Consider the following 17,898-nt stretch of genomic DNA (forward strand, 5'->3'; position numbering starts at 1 on the left):
ATCATTTTACAGCACAAGGTCCAGCACTGTTAATCTTATGCTGTGAAGTCTATATCAGATTTCATCTGCAATACAAGACAATAGCCTTCACCCTGCAATTACATGTCACTACTTTGCCATTTATGTTTTTAATCTGATAGTAGAAAACTTGTGATGGGGCATAGTTTTACAACTTACCTTGCATCAAGAAGCAGTGAGAGAGCAGCGAGAAGGCCACACCAGCAGGCATTGATCATTTCTTCCCAAACAGTTCTACCAACTAAAGAAGAATGATAATAAAGATGATTATACTAACAGATTTGAAAATACCCAATACTATAAAAAAAAAAAGATTTATAGTACTATAGATCTTCTACGTCACCTCATTATCTTTTTTTTGTTCTAAGTACACAAGCTTAACCACTAGCCTACAGGGCATTTATACCCCCTACCTGCCCAGGCCAATTTCCAGCTTTCAGCGCTGTTGCACTTTGAATGACAATTGCGCAGTCATGCAACACTGTACCCATATGAAATTTTTATCATTTTTTTGAGAAAGATAGAGCTTTATTTTGGTGGTATTTAATCACCTCTGGGTTTTTTATTTTTTCTTAAACAAACCAAAAACCACTAAAAATTTTGGGAAAAAAAAGTTTCTTAGTTTTTGTTATATAATTTTGTAAATAAGTGATTTTTCTCCTTCACTGATGTGCGCTAATGAGGCTGCAGTGATGGGCACTGATAGGCTGCACTGATGGACACTGATGAGGAGGCACTGGTAGGTGGCACTGACGGGCATTGACAGGCATCACTGATGGGCACTGAAAGGCAGCACTCATAAATGGCACTGATAGGCCGCACTGATAGGCGGCACTGTTAGGCGACACTGTCTGGCACTGATAGGCGGCACTGACGGAAACTGATAGGCAGCACTGACTGGCATTAATAGGTGACACAGAAAGGCAACTCAGATGGGCACTGATATGTGGCATTGATGTGGCACTGGCAGGTGGCATGGATGAGCACTGAGAGCTGGCACTGATGGACACTGACAGGTGGCGCTGCTGGGGCTACACAGATCATCAGGGCACACTGATCATCAGTGCTCTGATGATCTGTGTACATGTCCCCTCCGAGGAATGCCGATTACCAGCTCTCCTCTCCTCACGAGCTGTCAGCGTGACAGCTCGTGGGGAAAGAAATGCCGATAACCAGCATTTCCCTGTTTACATGTGATCAGCTGTGATTGGACACCGCTGATCACATGACCGAGCCGACATCTTCGGCTCTTTCCGTGGATCGGTGATCCGCTGCACCGCCGATCGCCGTGCTGCATGCTCCAGGAGCCGCGCATGCGTGGTTAGAATGGGAGGACGTCATATGAACGAGAGAACCACCTTGCGTCTGTCATATTACTATATGGCAGGCGGGAGACGGGTAAAATAGATGTCTACAAGTTCCCCACTGTTTGGAATGCCTGCGGCCTTATAGGGGACTCTTCCCCTAGAAACTGAAGTGATAAAAAAAAATATGCAGTCTTATAGGGATGTGTCCCCTTAAATGTTTGAGGCAAAAAAACATGTAGCCTAACAAAGAAGTCTTCCCTTTAGAGGCTGAGGCAAAAAAAATCATGTGGTCTAACAGGGAAGTCTACCTATAGACAAAAAACAAACTTCTAACAAAGTGTCCGGCTCTTGACCAATCAAGGAGTTCTCGCCATTGAGTTTTGCAGAGAGAACCTCGAACAGTAACGCAGGCTCTACAGTCTACATTGTGGCTTCTGACTGGGCCCAGAAAAGTGGTCCATAATGATATCCACTCTCTATTATTATTATTATACATGATTTATATAGTGCCAACAGTTTGCACAGAGCTTTACAAAACGAAGGTAGACATTACAGTTACAATACAATTTGGTACAAGTAAATTAGCCTATCAGTAAAGTTGAAGGATACACAAGTAATGCAATAGTCCTATAAAAACAAAACATTATTTAGTAACCTGGTTCTTGCTCCTGTGGGTCAGACACAGTTCTTAGGTCTTTTTGATCACTAGTTTGTGATGGAGTCTCTTCCGCTGAAATCTGGGAATCTGTTTCAGCCTGGCCGATTTCTCCTTCAATCATGGTGGTGATGCCCCGCACAAGATCTAACAGGCAGTGAAACGCCACTGACATGGCATATCCCTCTGGGATGGTAGGTGGCTCTACCTTATCCAGCATTTCAAGACTAAAAAGAATAAGAGGATTAGTTTATGTTTTTTTAATGTAAAATGTAATGCATATTTATAATTCAAAGTACCTGTACATCAAACATTAATTTTAAATATCTGTAAACACACTGAAAACTCAGTACAATGAAAAACATATTACGTTTTTTTGTAGATTAAGCAATAAAGTTTACTGGTTGGAAGCAAAGTGCTATCCTCCACTTATGACATTACCGTCATTTAAACTGTGGCTGCATGCTCAAAACAGGGAACTAAACTAGGACTAATTAGGATTTATAGCAAAGATCAATAGCAATGTTAGGGTGATGAATATAAAACCAATAGGATTTGTCATTGGGGATCCAGAGACATGAAAAAGATTGCGCCTGAAGTGTTGATCAAATCGGCAGGTTTCATCTAAAAACTGTATTTTTCATTAAAGCTAAATGTGGAAAAATATTATTAAAATGCCCTGAACTGCCCTTTTCCAATCAAAAATATATTTCAAAGATATTGACTGGCTAAAGCCATCTGTTAATTGTGTGAACTTACTAAGTTGCCTTTGCGCTGCCTTGAACGGAAATGGTCATTATAGGGATCCAGGTACCTCTGTACTCAAAGGCAGGAAGTACACTTGCATTGCCAGCAGCTGCTACCATCCCTGAAGTGTTTTGATTAGTAGCAGGACCACTGGAGCTGGAACCAGCTATCATTAAGAAGAACACAAAAAGACAAGTATAAGTAAAATATACCACTGAGCCAAATGAATTCTAATCATCAAACTAAGCTACATACTATATCTATGAACTGTAAAAATGCACTTTGCATTGCTTGTATCTAAATAGGTAAACATAAGGAATTTAGGAACACTAGAACAAATGTGGGTTGTTCCCATGCCTCAATCTGCCATCTAAACACAGAGACTAGAAATTTAGCCCTAAAACAAGGCATTCCTCCTGCCAAAGTTGTCACTGCTGATGACGTATGGACCAGGGAAAACAACAGCTTCTAAAATTCAATAGAAGAGTCATAACATTTTCTGCCACTCTGCATTATGTAAAGGAGGGGTAGACAGAGACACAATTGCTTCTAGGCTGCCAGATAATGAACTGCATATCTGCCCCTTCTCATTGCTTGGAAAAAGAGATACATATGACTATGAAATGATGTTCAGTCTAAGATGCTAACTGATTAGAAAACAGAAAAGCTATTTTAATTTTCAAAAATATTCCATTAGATCAGTTCTTTAGTTTTAACCAAAACAAACAAAAGTATAGAAACATTACACAAGAAGGAAACAAATACCATTTGGGTTTGCTGTGTTGGATGGATTTCCAGTACTCGGAATAAGGAAGAGTGACTGAATAAAGGATCCCAGAGCATTGACAATATCCCGAAAAACTTTAGTGGAGTGTTGCTTCATGTCATAGGACTGGCAGAACGACCTGAGTGTGGTAAAGTATTCTTGTTATTATTTCTGGATTGATATAAAACTAGTATCTTCAGAAACACTGTTCGGAACATACAAGGGCATTAAAGCGGAACTTTACCTATATCCACTTGATAAAAAATAATGTTCTTTAGCATGGAACGCACGTTCCACATTAACAATTATGCTACCAAGATTAGTGTGTGCTGTACATTTCCACCAACATTGTTCCTGTTTCTTCTTGCTGGAGACTCCTATTTTGCTGAAGCCCAGAGATCTGAGCAACATTAAATCTTTATGCTGTTAGAAGATTGGCCTCTAGCAGCTCTGATTTTCAGCACCGAGCCAAAAAAGAGAGCAACTAAGCATGTGCAGAACAGGGTGAGACAGTGTATTACTGGATTTTACACAGTATAGGCACTTATTTCTAATGTTTTACATAGCTACACCTGCAAAAGGGGCCAGCATGAAGAGATCTAGAAAGACCTAATTTTCTGACTAAAAGTCCACTTTAACAATACCAATGTAAAACACACAAATGCATGAAATACTATGAGAACTCTGCCAAAGTGCCTGCAATTTAAAATAAATGGAGATTTTAAAGCAATAGATTTGAAGCATTAAATATATCAGGTGTTGTATATTGAAGTTCCAAGCCTTTCAGAAAAGTCATGTTCTATGCATGGATTTGGGGGAGAAGTGTGGGAAATAATCAAAATAAACATACATGCTCACATATACTGCTGCAGCTGTTCCCTTCTAGCTCTAAGACCAAGAACTGAGTGATCACATGAACACAGATCACTCAGTTCTGCCCTCCACTCTGAACAGAGAGCAGTGGCTGTCAGTCACTGGCTCTCTGCTCTGCCCTCCAGCACTCACTGGAATGCTGGACTGTGGAGGGGGAAGGAGAGGCTGCCTCAGTCTCTCAGAGGCATGCTGATAGGCTGAACCAGCTGCTGGTCAGGCATCTAGGTGGATTCTGACATTGTTTAGAGCACAGGTGTCAAACTGGCGGCCCTCCAGATGTTGCCAAACTACAAGTCCCATGAGGCATTGCAAGATTGGCAATTACAAGCATGACTCCCAAAGGTAGAGGTTTGATGGGACTTGTAGTTTCACAACAGCTGGAAGGCCGCCAGTTTGATATCCCTGGTCTAGAGCCTAGACCAGCCCTGTGACATCAGCCGACAGCAGGCTTTAGGCCATGGTTGGCTGAGTCTGGGTAACAGGAGTGCACTCCTATGACCCAAAAGAAAAGTCTGGCCAAAAAAAGTTTGACCATACTTCTCTTTTAAACACTTGGGAGGGATGGCAAATGCCTGAATGACTGCAGAGAATAGCTTCACAAGAAGAAAGAAACACAAGAAAACGTGTGAGTAGTTGTTTATAAGCAGAGAAAGGTTTTAAATGAGTTCATATCCAAACAATATAAAAGGAAGGACAAAGAAAGTTGCAAATTGCTAAAGGCTTTATACAGTATGCAAGAATGAGAATTTACTACTGTATCTTGTACACAACTGGTGAAGGGAATTCCGGAGAAAAGTAGAACTAAAAAAAACAAACAAAAAAACTGTAGTTTTTACAGCAGACTAGACTAACTGTAGTCTGTTAGATGGAATACTGCACAACAGCGTTTACACCTTAAAGCGATATTAAACTCCAAACAAAAATTTAATAAATTGCAGCTCACCAAATCTTAGATGTGGTGGCTGCATTAGTTTTATTTTTTTAGGCTTTTTTATATTATATTCACTTGGTGATCCAGCTAGTATGTCTGTTATATTTGAACTTACTTTAACAAATCCAACTGTTCAGACAATGTAGCACTTAGAAGGTTGAGACAAGCAATTTAGCACTGACAGGGGTGCTTGCAGTGGTCAGCTTTTATTTGTTTTTGTAAAATCCATAAGAAAAAAAAGTTGCTGTAACTGCTCATAAAGTGTTAACTGGAGTTCAGCTTCAATTTGTTAGTCAAGTTCATCTAAATCCACTAGTGTATCTAACACTATCCTCTCCCCAGACTGACAATGCTGCTGTCCAAAGGTGTCTGCTTTACTACTTCATCTCAGAATGCAGACACGATAAGATAGGAGGGGTGTTTCTGGCTGGATTACCAAGTGAAATAAAGAAACAAAAATACTGAAAAAAAAAACAACAATAAAGCCACATCTAAGTATTGGTAAGCTGCAATATATTACATTTTTGTTTTAATACCCCTTTAAGATGGGGCATGATTGTTAAAAAATACAAGCAAATATGTTCCACACAAACACAATTTTGGTATAAATATGTAAGCAATTTAGCATACAGATTGATCCTGCTCCAGGTGTGAAATAAGTATATTTCCTTGCTGCATTTCTCTATTTGATTAGGGCCCATGTTGTAACATAAAAAGATACAATCTCTGCAGCTTAGGGGCTCAAAACTGCCATCACCTGCTGGTGACAGATGGCATTACAATGCTATCATAAAATATGCATGGTAACAACTTCATTTCACAGGGTAGACTCTGGTACAAGCCACGGTGATGCCAAAGTTGCCCATTAAAAAAATTATGACAGGTTTGGGCTTCACAGTATTACTACAGACAGGGGTCCCAACCAAACCAAAACTAGCTCGTAGAAAATTTCTTTAAAATAAAAATCCAGACCGCAGGATGAACATGATCCAACCACTTCACTTGGATTTTCTAAATCAATCTACACGGATAGTAAACAGATTTTTGCTTTGAAGAAAAAAATGTTTAAAAAGTGAGTGTGTGAATGTAAATCATTTACCTGAGAAGCTGAGGCTGAACACAAAGCCTATGTATGGACTCCACAGCTACAGCTCGGAGCCACTGTGGTTTATCAGCATCCAGGAATTTCACTAGCAGCGATAAAAAGATTTCACACTCTGTCACCTAAAAGAGTTCAGTTTAAACAGGTTAATTTAGCAGAATTTAAAGGAAAATGACCATTGCGTCAAACCAAATAGGAATCTTTAAAACCACAAGTAAAACACCTGTATGCAGCAGTGACCTATTGTGGATGGTATTGCAACTCTCCAAGCAGAGAGTGCACCAAACATATACTTCACAAGTGATGGTGCATACACGTTATCCAGTAGAAAAAGATTTACGAAAACACTATTCAGCTGGAGTAACTGATGTGAGGTTTTTTATTTTTTATATGGGGGATATGTTCAAAGACTATAAATATACGAGGTGTTTGCTTTTGCCATTATAATGTTATGCACAGCAAAAACTACTCAATTTCCATTCACAAGGAGCCCTCAGCTGGTCAGCTGTTGAGTTAAAAGGTAAATAAGCCCCTCTTCAGCCAATATAAGATTAACTTATTCAAACATAAATCTTAATACAGCTTATATTTACAGCTATGACTTTGGACGTCTTTTAGTAAACAGCCTGCTACAGACAATAGAACGCATCCTTCACAGTCTGTGTAACTTCAGAGGCTGAGGGCTGTATAATAGCGAATCACCCCTAATAATAGGATTTTTGTATTCATTTTAAAATCCTTTTCTTGGAGTTCATTGAGTGATACAGAAATTCTTAGAGTGTCAAGTTATATTGCCACCTACAGGAGGTAAGAACACTGACAAAAAAACATGTTAACCAGCAGGATAATCCAGTCCACAACAATCACACCTCGGTTTTGTAGCAAAGTAATACCAAAAGTGTGAAAATTAACACAGAGGGGAGGTACCTATGTCCCTCAATGGATTCCATGAAAAAGATTTAACAGGGAGGTACATAAATCCTATTTTCTTTTCTGCATATAATTTCTATATATACTTACCTATTTTCAGGCGGCTCCTATCCTGTGATTTTCCATGCCAGCTACAGGGGAAAGCAGAGAGCACTCCGACAACTACTAAAACCTGGATTGGTGACATCACCCATAGGCTTCAATGGCCCATCTGTTATCGCTGCTCCCTCGTCTCCCCTGCAGCCGCGCTGACTGGTACAGGGGAGCAGGATCGCGTGACCAAACCAGAACGTAAGCATATATATCTTTGTTACCTAGATTAGTTAGCACAGGTGATAGGAAGGGGAGGTGACAGTTTTAAGGTTAGTTAGGTGTAAGCTGGAATTCCACTTTAAAACCAGAAGTTTGTATTATGGTCAGCCTGAGTTACATAGAGGTGGTGCAATGAGAAGTTGACGTTCTCTTACAGGGTTCACCAAAGATTACAAAATAAATTTGTCTTCCTGAAGGAGCAATGGCTAAGAGAGAGTCACTCACAACCCAAAACCTTCTGACATTGTATAGAAATTTCCTTTTGGTGAACTGCAGTCAGATAGAGGGACAGTAGAACTGGAGAGCCTCCCTGGTTAAGTGGAAAGGCTGAACTATCTGAGGCAAGAAGGAAGCACTGGGTCACAACACCACCTTCTCCCTATGCAAAACTAGGAAAGGTTCCTAGCACGATAACGCCACCAGTTCAGACACTCACTTTGCAGAGCTGATGGTAAGAAGAAACACCACCTTAGGGGTGATAGTAGAAAGAGGTGTGTCTCTTAGGGTTTTACACGGTGGTTTTTGAAGAGCAGAGAAAACCAGATACAGATCTTATAGAGTCACAAAGGAATGAAGAGGGGTAGTTACATGGGAGACTCCATGTAGAAAGGTCTGAATCAAAATAAGAAAGGCCAACTGTCTCAGAAAGAAGACAGACAAGGCAGAAATATGGCCCTTGAAAGTGCGGAGAGCTAAACGTTGGTCCAGAGCCAGCTACAGGAAAGGAAGGAGTCATCCTACAAAGAAACTTCTGGGATTGAAGGCTCTCTGTTTGCTGATAGATCTTACAGGAAATAGCCTAGCTACTAGCATCAGAGGAAACAAAGAGATTCCCGTGTCTCAGGATCCTGGGCTTTAACAGCCATGCCATTAAAGCCACTGATCATGAGTTAGGATGGCAAAAGCTGTCCTTGAGACAGAAAGAAACCTGGGCTGGATAGTTTGAATCTGATACAGGAGAGTCTGAAATTTTTCCTTTGGAAAAACACTCTGTGCCCAGTACTCCAACCGGGTGTCCAAATGATAAGTTAGTTCCATTAATGAAGGTTCAAATTCCAACCGAACTGCTGTAAATTGCAGATAGTCAAGGTCACGTTGCCCAATAGAGCTCACACCAGCTGTTCCTTCAATAAGTAGTCTTCTAAGTGCCCCAATAAATGGGATGCCACAAGAGCGCTGCAAGGCTAATACTAGGTTTAGTACCTTGGTGAAAACCCAAGGTGCAGATGAGAGGCTAAGGGGCAGGGACATGAATTGGTAGTGTAGGTGCATCACCCACAGCAAAATGCAGAAAAAATTATATGTGCTAGAAAAATGGGGAGATTGGGCCTCAGTGTGGGTGTCTTGGCCAACACCAGTTCCATGCTGACTCTGGTGGGTGACAAACGGTGACAAAACGGATAAGCAGCTGTGAAACTGCAGGAGGGAACAAAGGAAGCTGTAGGAGCGTGATAACGCCACACTCAGCATGACACAGGAAGGTTGAAGATCTGTTATTTGTATATGTTTACTACCTTCAATTTTGTGCAGCTAGTAAAAATGGGTGAGAAAATGAATATGGTAAAAATTTTCTGAACAGCCCATAGCAAATACATAAATAGATTAATTAATTAAAGAGGAGACCTCCCTGATGTGGTCAACATAAAAGTACTAAAGGATAAAGAAATAATAAATGCACATTTGTTTGCAGGTAAAAAAAATGTGTAAAGCATTGTACTTGTGATCAGCAGTTCGTGGGTGCAATGCAGGGCTGCTGCAGACTGTCAGTGTAGCTGTCTGGTTGTACCTTGTATGGGCAGGCAGTTACACAATGATCGGAAGGCTCAATGAACTACCTAGAGTGCTCACTATCGCCCTGGTAGTTAATTGAGAACTTCAGCCGCAAAGGTTGTAGGTACTTGTAGTCCATTCATTCACAGAAACTGTGAATGAATGGCACGCAAGTGTGTGGGCAGAGCCCTACACGGTCTCTTACTTTATGACAGCGGATGCAGGAGAAAATCCCAAGCACGCTGTCACAATTAGTAGGGGGATCAGGGAGGAGGCTGCAGGTGCAGGAGCAGGAACACGTTACATGTTCCTATCTAAAAATAGGCGAAACATGTAACATGTTCCCAAAAGTGAACTTATCCTTTAAAGTACAAGGTAAATCCAGAATATAAGAAGAGTTTTAACTCCCCACACATGGCAATTCAGTTATAGTTTCTTCTGTAGCAAACACCAATAAGCAGCCTCATTACCAAATTTAAGAAACCTCAACGTAACGTAATCTTGCAAGGTATTAAAAATAGTGAGTTACAGAGACAGGGACAGGAAAAGCTGCCTCAGCTCTGAACTGACAACTACCTATGGAATCACCAGACAGATATTCCAGCAAGACATGCATAGCAGAGTTCTATAGAAAATGAAAACAGAAGGGTAGTCATTGCTGACTGCAGCATTCTCACAACAGCATAGATAATGAACAGGGAAACTGTGCTCCTTGGCTGACTGGACAGGCTTTTTAATATCTGGCCTTAATCTACCAGCATCTGCAATGACTAAGAGACTTCCATAAATTCAGGTCTGTTGCACAGAGAACACCAGTATCAACTGAGAAAACCTGCACTCAATGGCTGACTTTGGAGACTCCCTGAATTCAACATTTCTGGCATAAATCTAACAGCATAGCTGAAGAAAACATGTCCACTCCCCAGAGGACACTAGCAAAAAACTGAGACATGATGGCTGTGGACAGGGTTATCCTGTTGACCTATTTTTCTTTTGTTGCCAGTGTCTATTTCTCCTGTAGGTGAAATTAACCTGACCCATCTAAGAATTCCTATTTTACATCTATGAAAACTCTCCTTAAGCTACACGCATATCAATACCACTACATACTTCATTTGTTAGTATTATTTATTATATGCATTTTTAGTATGCCAAAACGGCAATAAATTATGTTCAGAACAGCAACAATTACAGCAAAAACGTTAGCTTACCAGAAGGCCATAAAAATGTTTGATGAGGACCGAAACAACTCGAAGCAGTCTCATACAAATAGGAAAATAAGGTTTTTCAACTGGTGCAGGTGAAGAATTACTAGTAGAGCCTTGACGGAACTTGATATTTGGAGAAAACAGCTTGATCACAAGAGGGCACACTCTTTCCTTCAAGAGGAAGCTAAATTCTTGATGCTGTAAAAACAAGAGAAATCAAGTAACTACAAATCAGTATACTGTACAGAAAAAAAAATAGACAAGACAGCCTGCAGATATTAAGAAAAATAAAACACACACAGAAAAGGCATATGTTTTTATCGATGCCATTTTGAATCAGAAAATGTGAGGACATTAACCACGTCCAGTCCGGACAGAGCTATCACACTTTGGATGACAATTGCGCGGTCATGCAACACTATACCCATATGAATTTTTTGGCATTTTTTTTAAGACAGATAAAGCTTTATTTTGGTGGTATTTATTCACCGCTGGGATTTTTATTTTTTTTTGCTATATAAATGAAAAAGGTCCAAACATTTTGAAAAAAAGTGTTTTTCTTTTAAAATTTTGCAAATAAATAATATTTCATCATAAATCTTGGCCAAAATTTATTCAGTTATCTGTTTAGTAAAAAAAAAAATAACACAAATTAATTTTATAACCCAAAATTATAATTTTTAAACATTTTCTTTTACATTTTTATTATATTATTATTTATGGTTTTTTTTCTACATACTGTCACCCTAGCAGTACAGTGTCACCCTGGTGACACTGTACTACCTGTGGGGGGTGATGAAGAGTTTTTATTTTTTTTACACTGATTGCTTTTACACCCATAATGGCTGTAAAAGCAATCATTTCTCATTCTCTGCATTATTGTTATTATTGTAATTATTATTTTTTGGACTTTTTTAAATATCTATTTATATTATTTATGTTTTATATTTTTATGCTAATTTTTTGTAGAAAGGGATTTTTTTTTATTCTAAATTGATTTATATATACTTTGGCTTATGAATTGATATATATTTTTACTATTAACTTTAGTTATAGATTGTAAGCTCGAAAGAGCATTACCCTCAATCCCCTCATGTTTTGCATTGTATTGGTACTGTTCTGTCACATGTTCTGTCCCCCTTTGTAATGTACAGTGCTGAGTGAACTATTGGCACTTTATAAATACTGTATAATAATAGTTTAATCATGATTGTGTAGCGCAGCACTGTTACTATACACACTAAAATCAGTAGATCAACTTCCGTTCAAACACAGTGACCACACATGAATCACAATTTGGCCGGTCCCTGCTGAATTTTATTTCATATACGGCCAGCTTTAGTGTGTGTCTAGCCTTAAGCCGGCCATAGATGGATCAACTCTAAGCCAGTTTAGCAGGGACCGGCAGACCTTCGATACATCTATGGGCAAGCTAGTTGAGCTAAAGTCAATCCATTGATCGACTTCAGTACAATCAGCCTGTCAGATTTTTTTGCATGTGATCACTGTTAGCGGATAATAGCTCACGACAGTAATTATTGTGTTCTACCAGCAAGCAAGTATCCCTGCTAACATAACACAATAGCTCTGCGGGAGGCATTGAGCGATTTTCTTTCCTTCCACCAGTGGTGGAAGGAAAGAAAATCATATCATCTATAGTCTGATTTAGAGACTATCTTGAAGAAGTAGTTCAGCAGCTGTTTACCTCTTGTAAAAGCACCACAGGTGAACATCTACTGAAAAAAAAAATTGTACTAAATAATTAACAGAAATAATGAGGTGCATAAAGATTAGATTAGCAGACAAAACAGACAGCCCTGTCAGGCTTGCTACACCTACTTTGTCAGATTTGGTACATTTACTTTATACAGAACAGTGCCTCCTATTCTGCAAGACCTCAACTCAATACTCATTTTCCACAAAAAATTATCACAACCTCCAACCATGTAGCTATGGATTTCCAATGGCACATTTTTGTTCATAATTCAAAAGATTTATAGTTCTATTTCGGACGAGTTAACATCTGTTTTGGGCTGCACAGGCATCGACAATCTGGGCTAATATGCTAAAAGATACAAAAAAAAGCAGAAGGCTGTAGCAACTGCATACTTTAATTGTAAGGGGCAAATAATTTTAGGTCAGTAAATGGTCACCTAAAATGGTGCATTCTGTTATCACATGATGACTTTACCAGTTATGGTAATTACAACTTTTTCACAAATATTACCTCTGAACTTTGTATGTTTTAAACACTCCAGACTTACCTGTAAGAAAACCTGCGGAAAATCATTAAGGACTGATTCCAGAAGTTCCAGACCAAATGTTCGTGTCATTTCAGTCATTCCCACCAGCCAATAGGGAGCATCAGCATTAACCAGCTGACAAAGATCCTGAAAAAACACAAAAACATATAGTTTGCATACAAGAAGATGTATCATAACTAAAAACGTTCCATTACTCTGTGAACATTCAAAATTCAAAGTAGCCAGAGATTAAAAAGATAAAGCAATTCATTGTCCAACCAGCACATGTGGGGTGGCTTACCTTTTTAACAGCTTTCTGGTGTGTCTGGTTTACAAGACTGTCTGAACACAATGCCAAAATGCTTGGAAGGAAAAACATTTCACATATGTTTTTCAAATGTATATTAGTAGTTTGCCTGCAAATGGACTTTAAAGATAGGCGTGACCTTAATTATGTTTTTATATATAAAAGCTCTAAAAATTAAACCAGTTACCAATATATCTTGTTTCTACTTGTGCTTGTGTTGTTATACTTGTGTTATACTGTATTCGCATATTACAAAAATTAAAAAACCACCAGCCGTTTCTAAAGACCAGCCCCTTTGAAAAAAAAAAAAAAAACCCTTGTACACGCTGTTATAACAAATACTAAAAATCCCAGATATGTGTAAAATAATATTCACACATTCTTCTTTAAGAGCTACAGAATGATTCTTTGTGAGCACACAGTTTAAACTGATATCACGGGGACAATACTTTAAATCTTTAGCCATGCAAATGGTCAACGCAGCCAGACTCTGTCTTCCCGTTCTATGGGGCTCCACTCGCCCCCCCCCCCCCCCTCCATAAGTGACTGGCTTACCCATGTGGGTAAAATGGCGTAAATGGAGGAACTGATTGCAACGGCACTTGACACCCCTACTAAATTCTCCCATATCTGGGCCTGCTGGACTCACTTCATAACTACCCCTACATATCAGTCCCTCATGGAGCAATCTGTCTGATTTAGTTCAGTTCTCCTGCTGGTGATACTCCATTACACTAGATCTTACGGTAGGCATTGATCTCCCCCTCAGTGTTTTATCCCCACCTATGTGACTGTGGTGATAGTTTAATTCTTGACCTCATCCATGCTTAACCCACGGTATTGCCGATATAACATACTCCGCTCGTTCCCCCCCCCCCCTTTTTTTACGTCACCCCTCCTCTGCGTTCCCTTCCCCCCCCCTTTCCCCTCCCCTTCCCCTCCCCCCCCCCCTTTTTTTCTCTTTCTCTGTTCTTCTTCTTTTCTCTCTCTTTTTCTCTATTTTCTCCCTTTTGATACATGCTCTGATAGATTTGGATCATACTCAAGAGAACACTAGGCATGTTAATATCATACTCTCGCTACTTTCATCAGCGGCCCTTACGACAATTAAAGTCTGCTTTCAGTTACTTCTATTGTCATGACCTTATAGCTTTGCCTTGAGCACAGGTGCCGCGTTTTTCTACCCTCCCTCTACAGCTCTGCACTGCGAAGTACATGTATAGGAGGTTCAACGCGGCAACATTTCAAATCGCATTACAATAACGCCTGATTACTACAAGCATATCCTTGTCGTAGCCTAGTATAACAACGTTGCATATATTTTTGCATTCGATTTCTTGTTTTTTCGTTGTATGCATTGTCAATTGTCTCATTTATGCATCATTTGCATGTCTTGTGTATCATTTTGCACTTCATCAATAAACGTTTTTTTTGGGAAAAAAAAAAAAAATGATATCACATGAGTAGGACAAAGCTCTGAGTCAGCATCTGTTACATGCTGGCACTTTTAAAGGGGTACAGTGGAAACATCACATACCAATCTCAGATCTTCTACACTGTATTTTTTAGACATGCTGTCTATTTATTAAAAAAAATCATCAATACTGGATGAATAGAAAGTCTATGGTTTCTAAAGCTGCTTAAAAACAGCAGATGGCAGTGTATACGCGACTTCGTTGCCGAACAATCTTTCTAATAGAAGATCATCATACAAACATAAAAGTTCTCATTCGGTGAACCTGTATGCTTTTGCCTATAGAGAAAAGGGATGGGGGCGCCAGTTTGTCTTTGTGGAAACAATAGTGAACGGCTAGGAAAATCCATCCTGGCCTATTAACCTTCCCTCAAGCAGGCCTTGTCAGTGAGAATCAGCTGGAATTATGGAAATGTCTACAAACATACAAACCTTCCTTAATCTGACTGTAACAATCTGGAATGGGGAAATTTTTTTTTATGTCTGTAGGTACCATAAGACATATCCAGACAAACCTGTACTTAGTTTGATCAAAAGGACTGATTACAGGTAAAAAAAAAATAAAGCTAGAGAATAATGCACACACAGTTAATTCCAGTGAAATATTATACTCTGTATGAGCTGTACCAGAACATACCTGGGTTGGAACTGCTTTTTGCCACTGCACCATAGCTTAAAAGCAGCCACAAGCATAATACAAAATTTACCTAAATGCTTGCCAATGGAAAAAATGGTAATGGAAGGTTCTGCTTTTAGAAAATACCTATTTTACACTAAATTTAGATACAATATAAAATGTTTTTTTTGGTTATCATAACTTCACAGTCCAAAGACAGACTTTTGCAATAATCATTAATAAACCCATACACACAATGATCTGTTGCCCCTTTGCTTTCTAAACAGAAGAATGTAATTTTTCTGACTGCACCTTGTTTATCAAACTGCCTGATGGGTGAAGTGCCTGACAATCTACAATGCCTGCTAACAACCAGTCAGATTCAACCTTACACTCTTATTATTACTGTTCAGGCTGGGATCTGATTGGCTGCTATGAGGCAGCACAAACTGTCGCAAACAGTTCTTTCATTTTTGACAATTAACTGCCATATTATAGTTATTTTAAAAAATTATATGAGAGAGATAAAAATATTTTATTAACTGTAAACTGCTCAAAAAACTAAAGGAACATTTTGTAAATACATCAGATATCAATGGGTAAAAATATCATGCTGGATATCTATACTGATATGGACTGGGTAATGTGTTGGGAACGTAAGGATGCCCCATCGTTTTTGATGGAAATGAAAATGATCAACATACAGAGAACGGAATCAAAAAACACCCAAAAAATCAAAGTCCATTTTGCTGAAATTTCATTGCAGCAACTCAAAATGGTACTCGGTAGTCGGGACATGTTCCTAATGAGACAACAGATGGGGGTTTATTTACTAAAGATGGAGAGTCCAAAATCAGACTCCCTTCTGCATAGAAACCAATCAGCTTCCAGGTTTCATTGCCAAAGCTTCATTGAACAAGCTGAGGTTAGAAGCTGATTGGTTTCTATGCAGAAGGGAGTCTGATTTTGGACTCTCCAGCTTTAGTAAATAAACCCCATGGTGTCCTGGTGTAATTCCTTCCAAATCTGGACCAGGGTATCACTGAGCTCCTGGACAGTCTGAGGTGCATCCTAGCAACAACGGATGGACCGAAACATGATATCCCAGAGGTGTTCTATTGGATTTAGGTCAGGCAAGGGTGGGGGCCATTCAATGGTATCAATTCCTTCATCCTCCAGAAACTGCCTGCATATTCTTGCCACGAGGCCGGGCATTGTCGTGTACCAGGAGGAACCCAGGACCCACTGCACCAGCATAGGGTCTGACAATGGGTCCAAGGATTTCAACCCAATACCTAATGGCAGTCAAAATGCCATTGTCTAGCCCAGTGTTTCTCAACCTTTTTCAGTCAAGGCACCCTTTAAAATTATGGACAGTCCCAAGGCACCTTTTAAAATTATGAACAGTCTTGAGGCACCCCATTCTAAAATGGGGTGCCTCAGGACTGTCCATAATTTTAAAAGGGCATCCAATTCTAAAATGTGAAAAACTATTCTAATAGTTTTATATAACGCAGCAAAATCCACACATGTAGGACACCCAACATTAGAGGTGATTTATTCTTCCAAAGCAAATACACTTTTGCACACTGGTACTTAGTAGTATTTCAGTGTTTCTCTTCTCCCTCAGTTTTTCTCCACCACTGAGCTAATGTGACCCCAGCACTGATGGAGAGGGGAAGGGGAGGGTCAAACAAGGATGATGCGCACACAGCTGACATCCTCCTTATCAACTGATGATGTCATTGGTTGTCAGGCCAGCGGTGACTAGAAGGTCGTAATGGTGCACAATGAAAACATGTGGCTTTGTATAACTAAAAGACAAGCTTGTTCCACCCACTGGGCTGTATACAAGTTTTAGACATTTTGCCAAGTCACCCCTGAAGAAACCTCAAGGCACCCTGGTTGAGAAAGGCTGATCTAACCTGAAGAGGTCTGTGTGTCCCTCCATGGATTTGCCTCCCCAAACCATCACTGACCCACCAAAACGGTCATGCTGAACGATGTTACAGGCAGCATAACGTTCTCCATGGCGTCTCCAGACCCTTTCACGTCTGTGCTCAGGGTGAACCTGTTCTCATCTGTGAAAAGCACAGGGTGCCTGTGGTGGACCTGCCAATTCTGATGTTCATTGGCAAATGCCAATCAAGCACTATGGTGTCGGGCAGTGATCACAGAGCCCAGTAGAGGGCTCTGGCAGTGCTCGTCCTGTTTCTCCTTGCACAAAGGAGCAGATACCGGTCATGCTGATGGGTTAAGGACATTCTGAGGTCCTGTCCAGCTCTCCTGGAGTAACAAACCTTCTGGCAATGGCACGTATTGATGTGCCATCCTGGAGGAGTTGGACTGCCTATGCAACCTCTGTAGGGTCCAGGCATCGCCTCATGCTACCAGTAGTGACACTGACAATAGTCAAATTCAAAACTAGTGAAAAATAGTCAGAAAACATGAGTAGGGAAAAAAATGTTAGTAGTCTCCACCTGTAAAACCATTCCTGTTGTGGGGGTTATCTCCTTGTTGCCCATCTAGTGCACCTGTTAATTTAATTAACACCAAAGCAACTGAAACGGATTAACAACCCCCTCTGCTACTTAACTGACGAGATCAATATTCCAGGAGTTTACCTGACTTGATGCTAT

General features: G+C 39.9%; 1 protein-coding gene across 2 annotated transcripts in view; it reads right to left on the minus strand.

Moving 5' to 3' along the window:
* The window catches only part of MON2 (MON2 regulator of endosome-to-Golgi trafficking), a 167,628-nt gene that overhangs the window by 111,192 nt on the left and 38,538 nt on the right, over positions 1-17,898 (minus strand). For both annotated transcript variants that reach the window (XM_089652121.1, XM_089652111.1), the window contains exons 7-13: positions 12,884-13,009; positions 10,623-10,817; positions 6,397-6,521; positions 3,493-3,632; positions 2,740-2,893; positions 1,981-2,207; positions 178-259 (exon numbers count right to left, since the gene is read on the minus strand). In XM_089652121.1, the coding sequence (XP_089508247.1) occupies positions 178-259; positions 1,981-2,207; positions 2,740-2,893; positions 3,493-3,632; positions 6,397-6,521; positions 10,623-10,817; positions 12,884-13,009 (1,049 nt within the window). The remainder of the gene's footprint in view (positions 1-177; positions 260-1,980; positions 2,208-2,739; positions 2,894-3,492; positions 3,633-6,396; positions 6,522-10,622; positions 10,818-12,883; positions 13,010-17,898) is intronic.

The sequence above is a fragment of the Staurois parvus genome, unplaced genomic scaffold (assembly GCF_062004578.1).
Source record: "Staurois parvus isolate SC_StPar_1 unplaced genomic scaffold, SC_StPar_1.0 ptg000025l, whole genome shotgun sequence".
Taxonomy (NCBI): Eukaryota; Metazoa; Chordata; class Amphibia; order Anura; family Ranidae; genus Staurois; species Staurois parvus.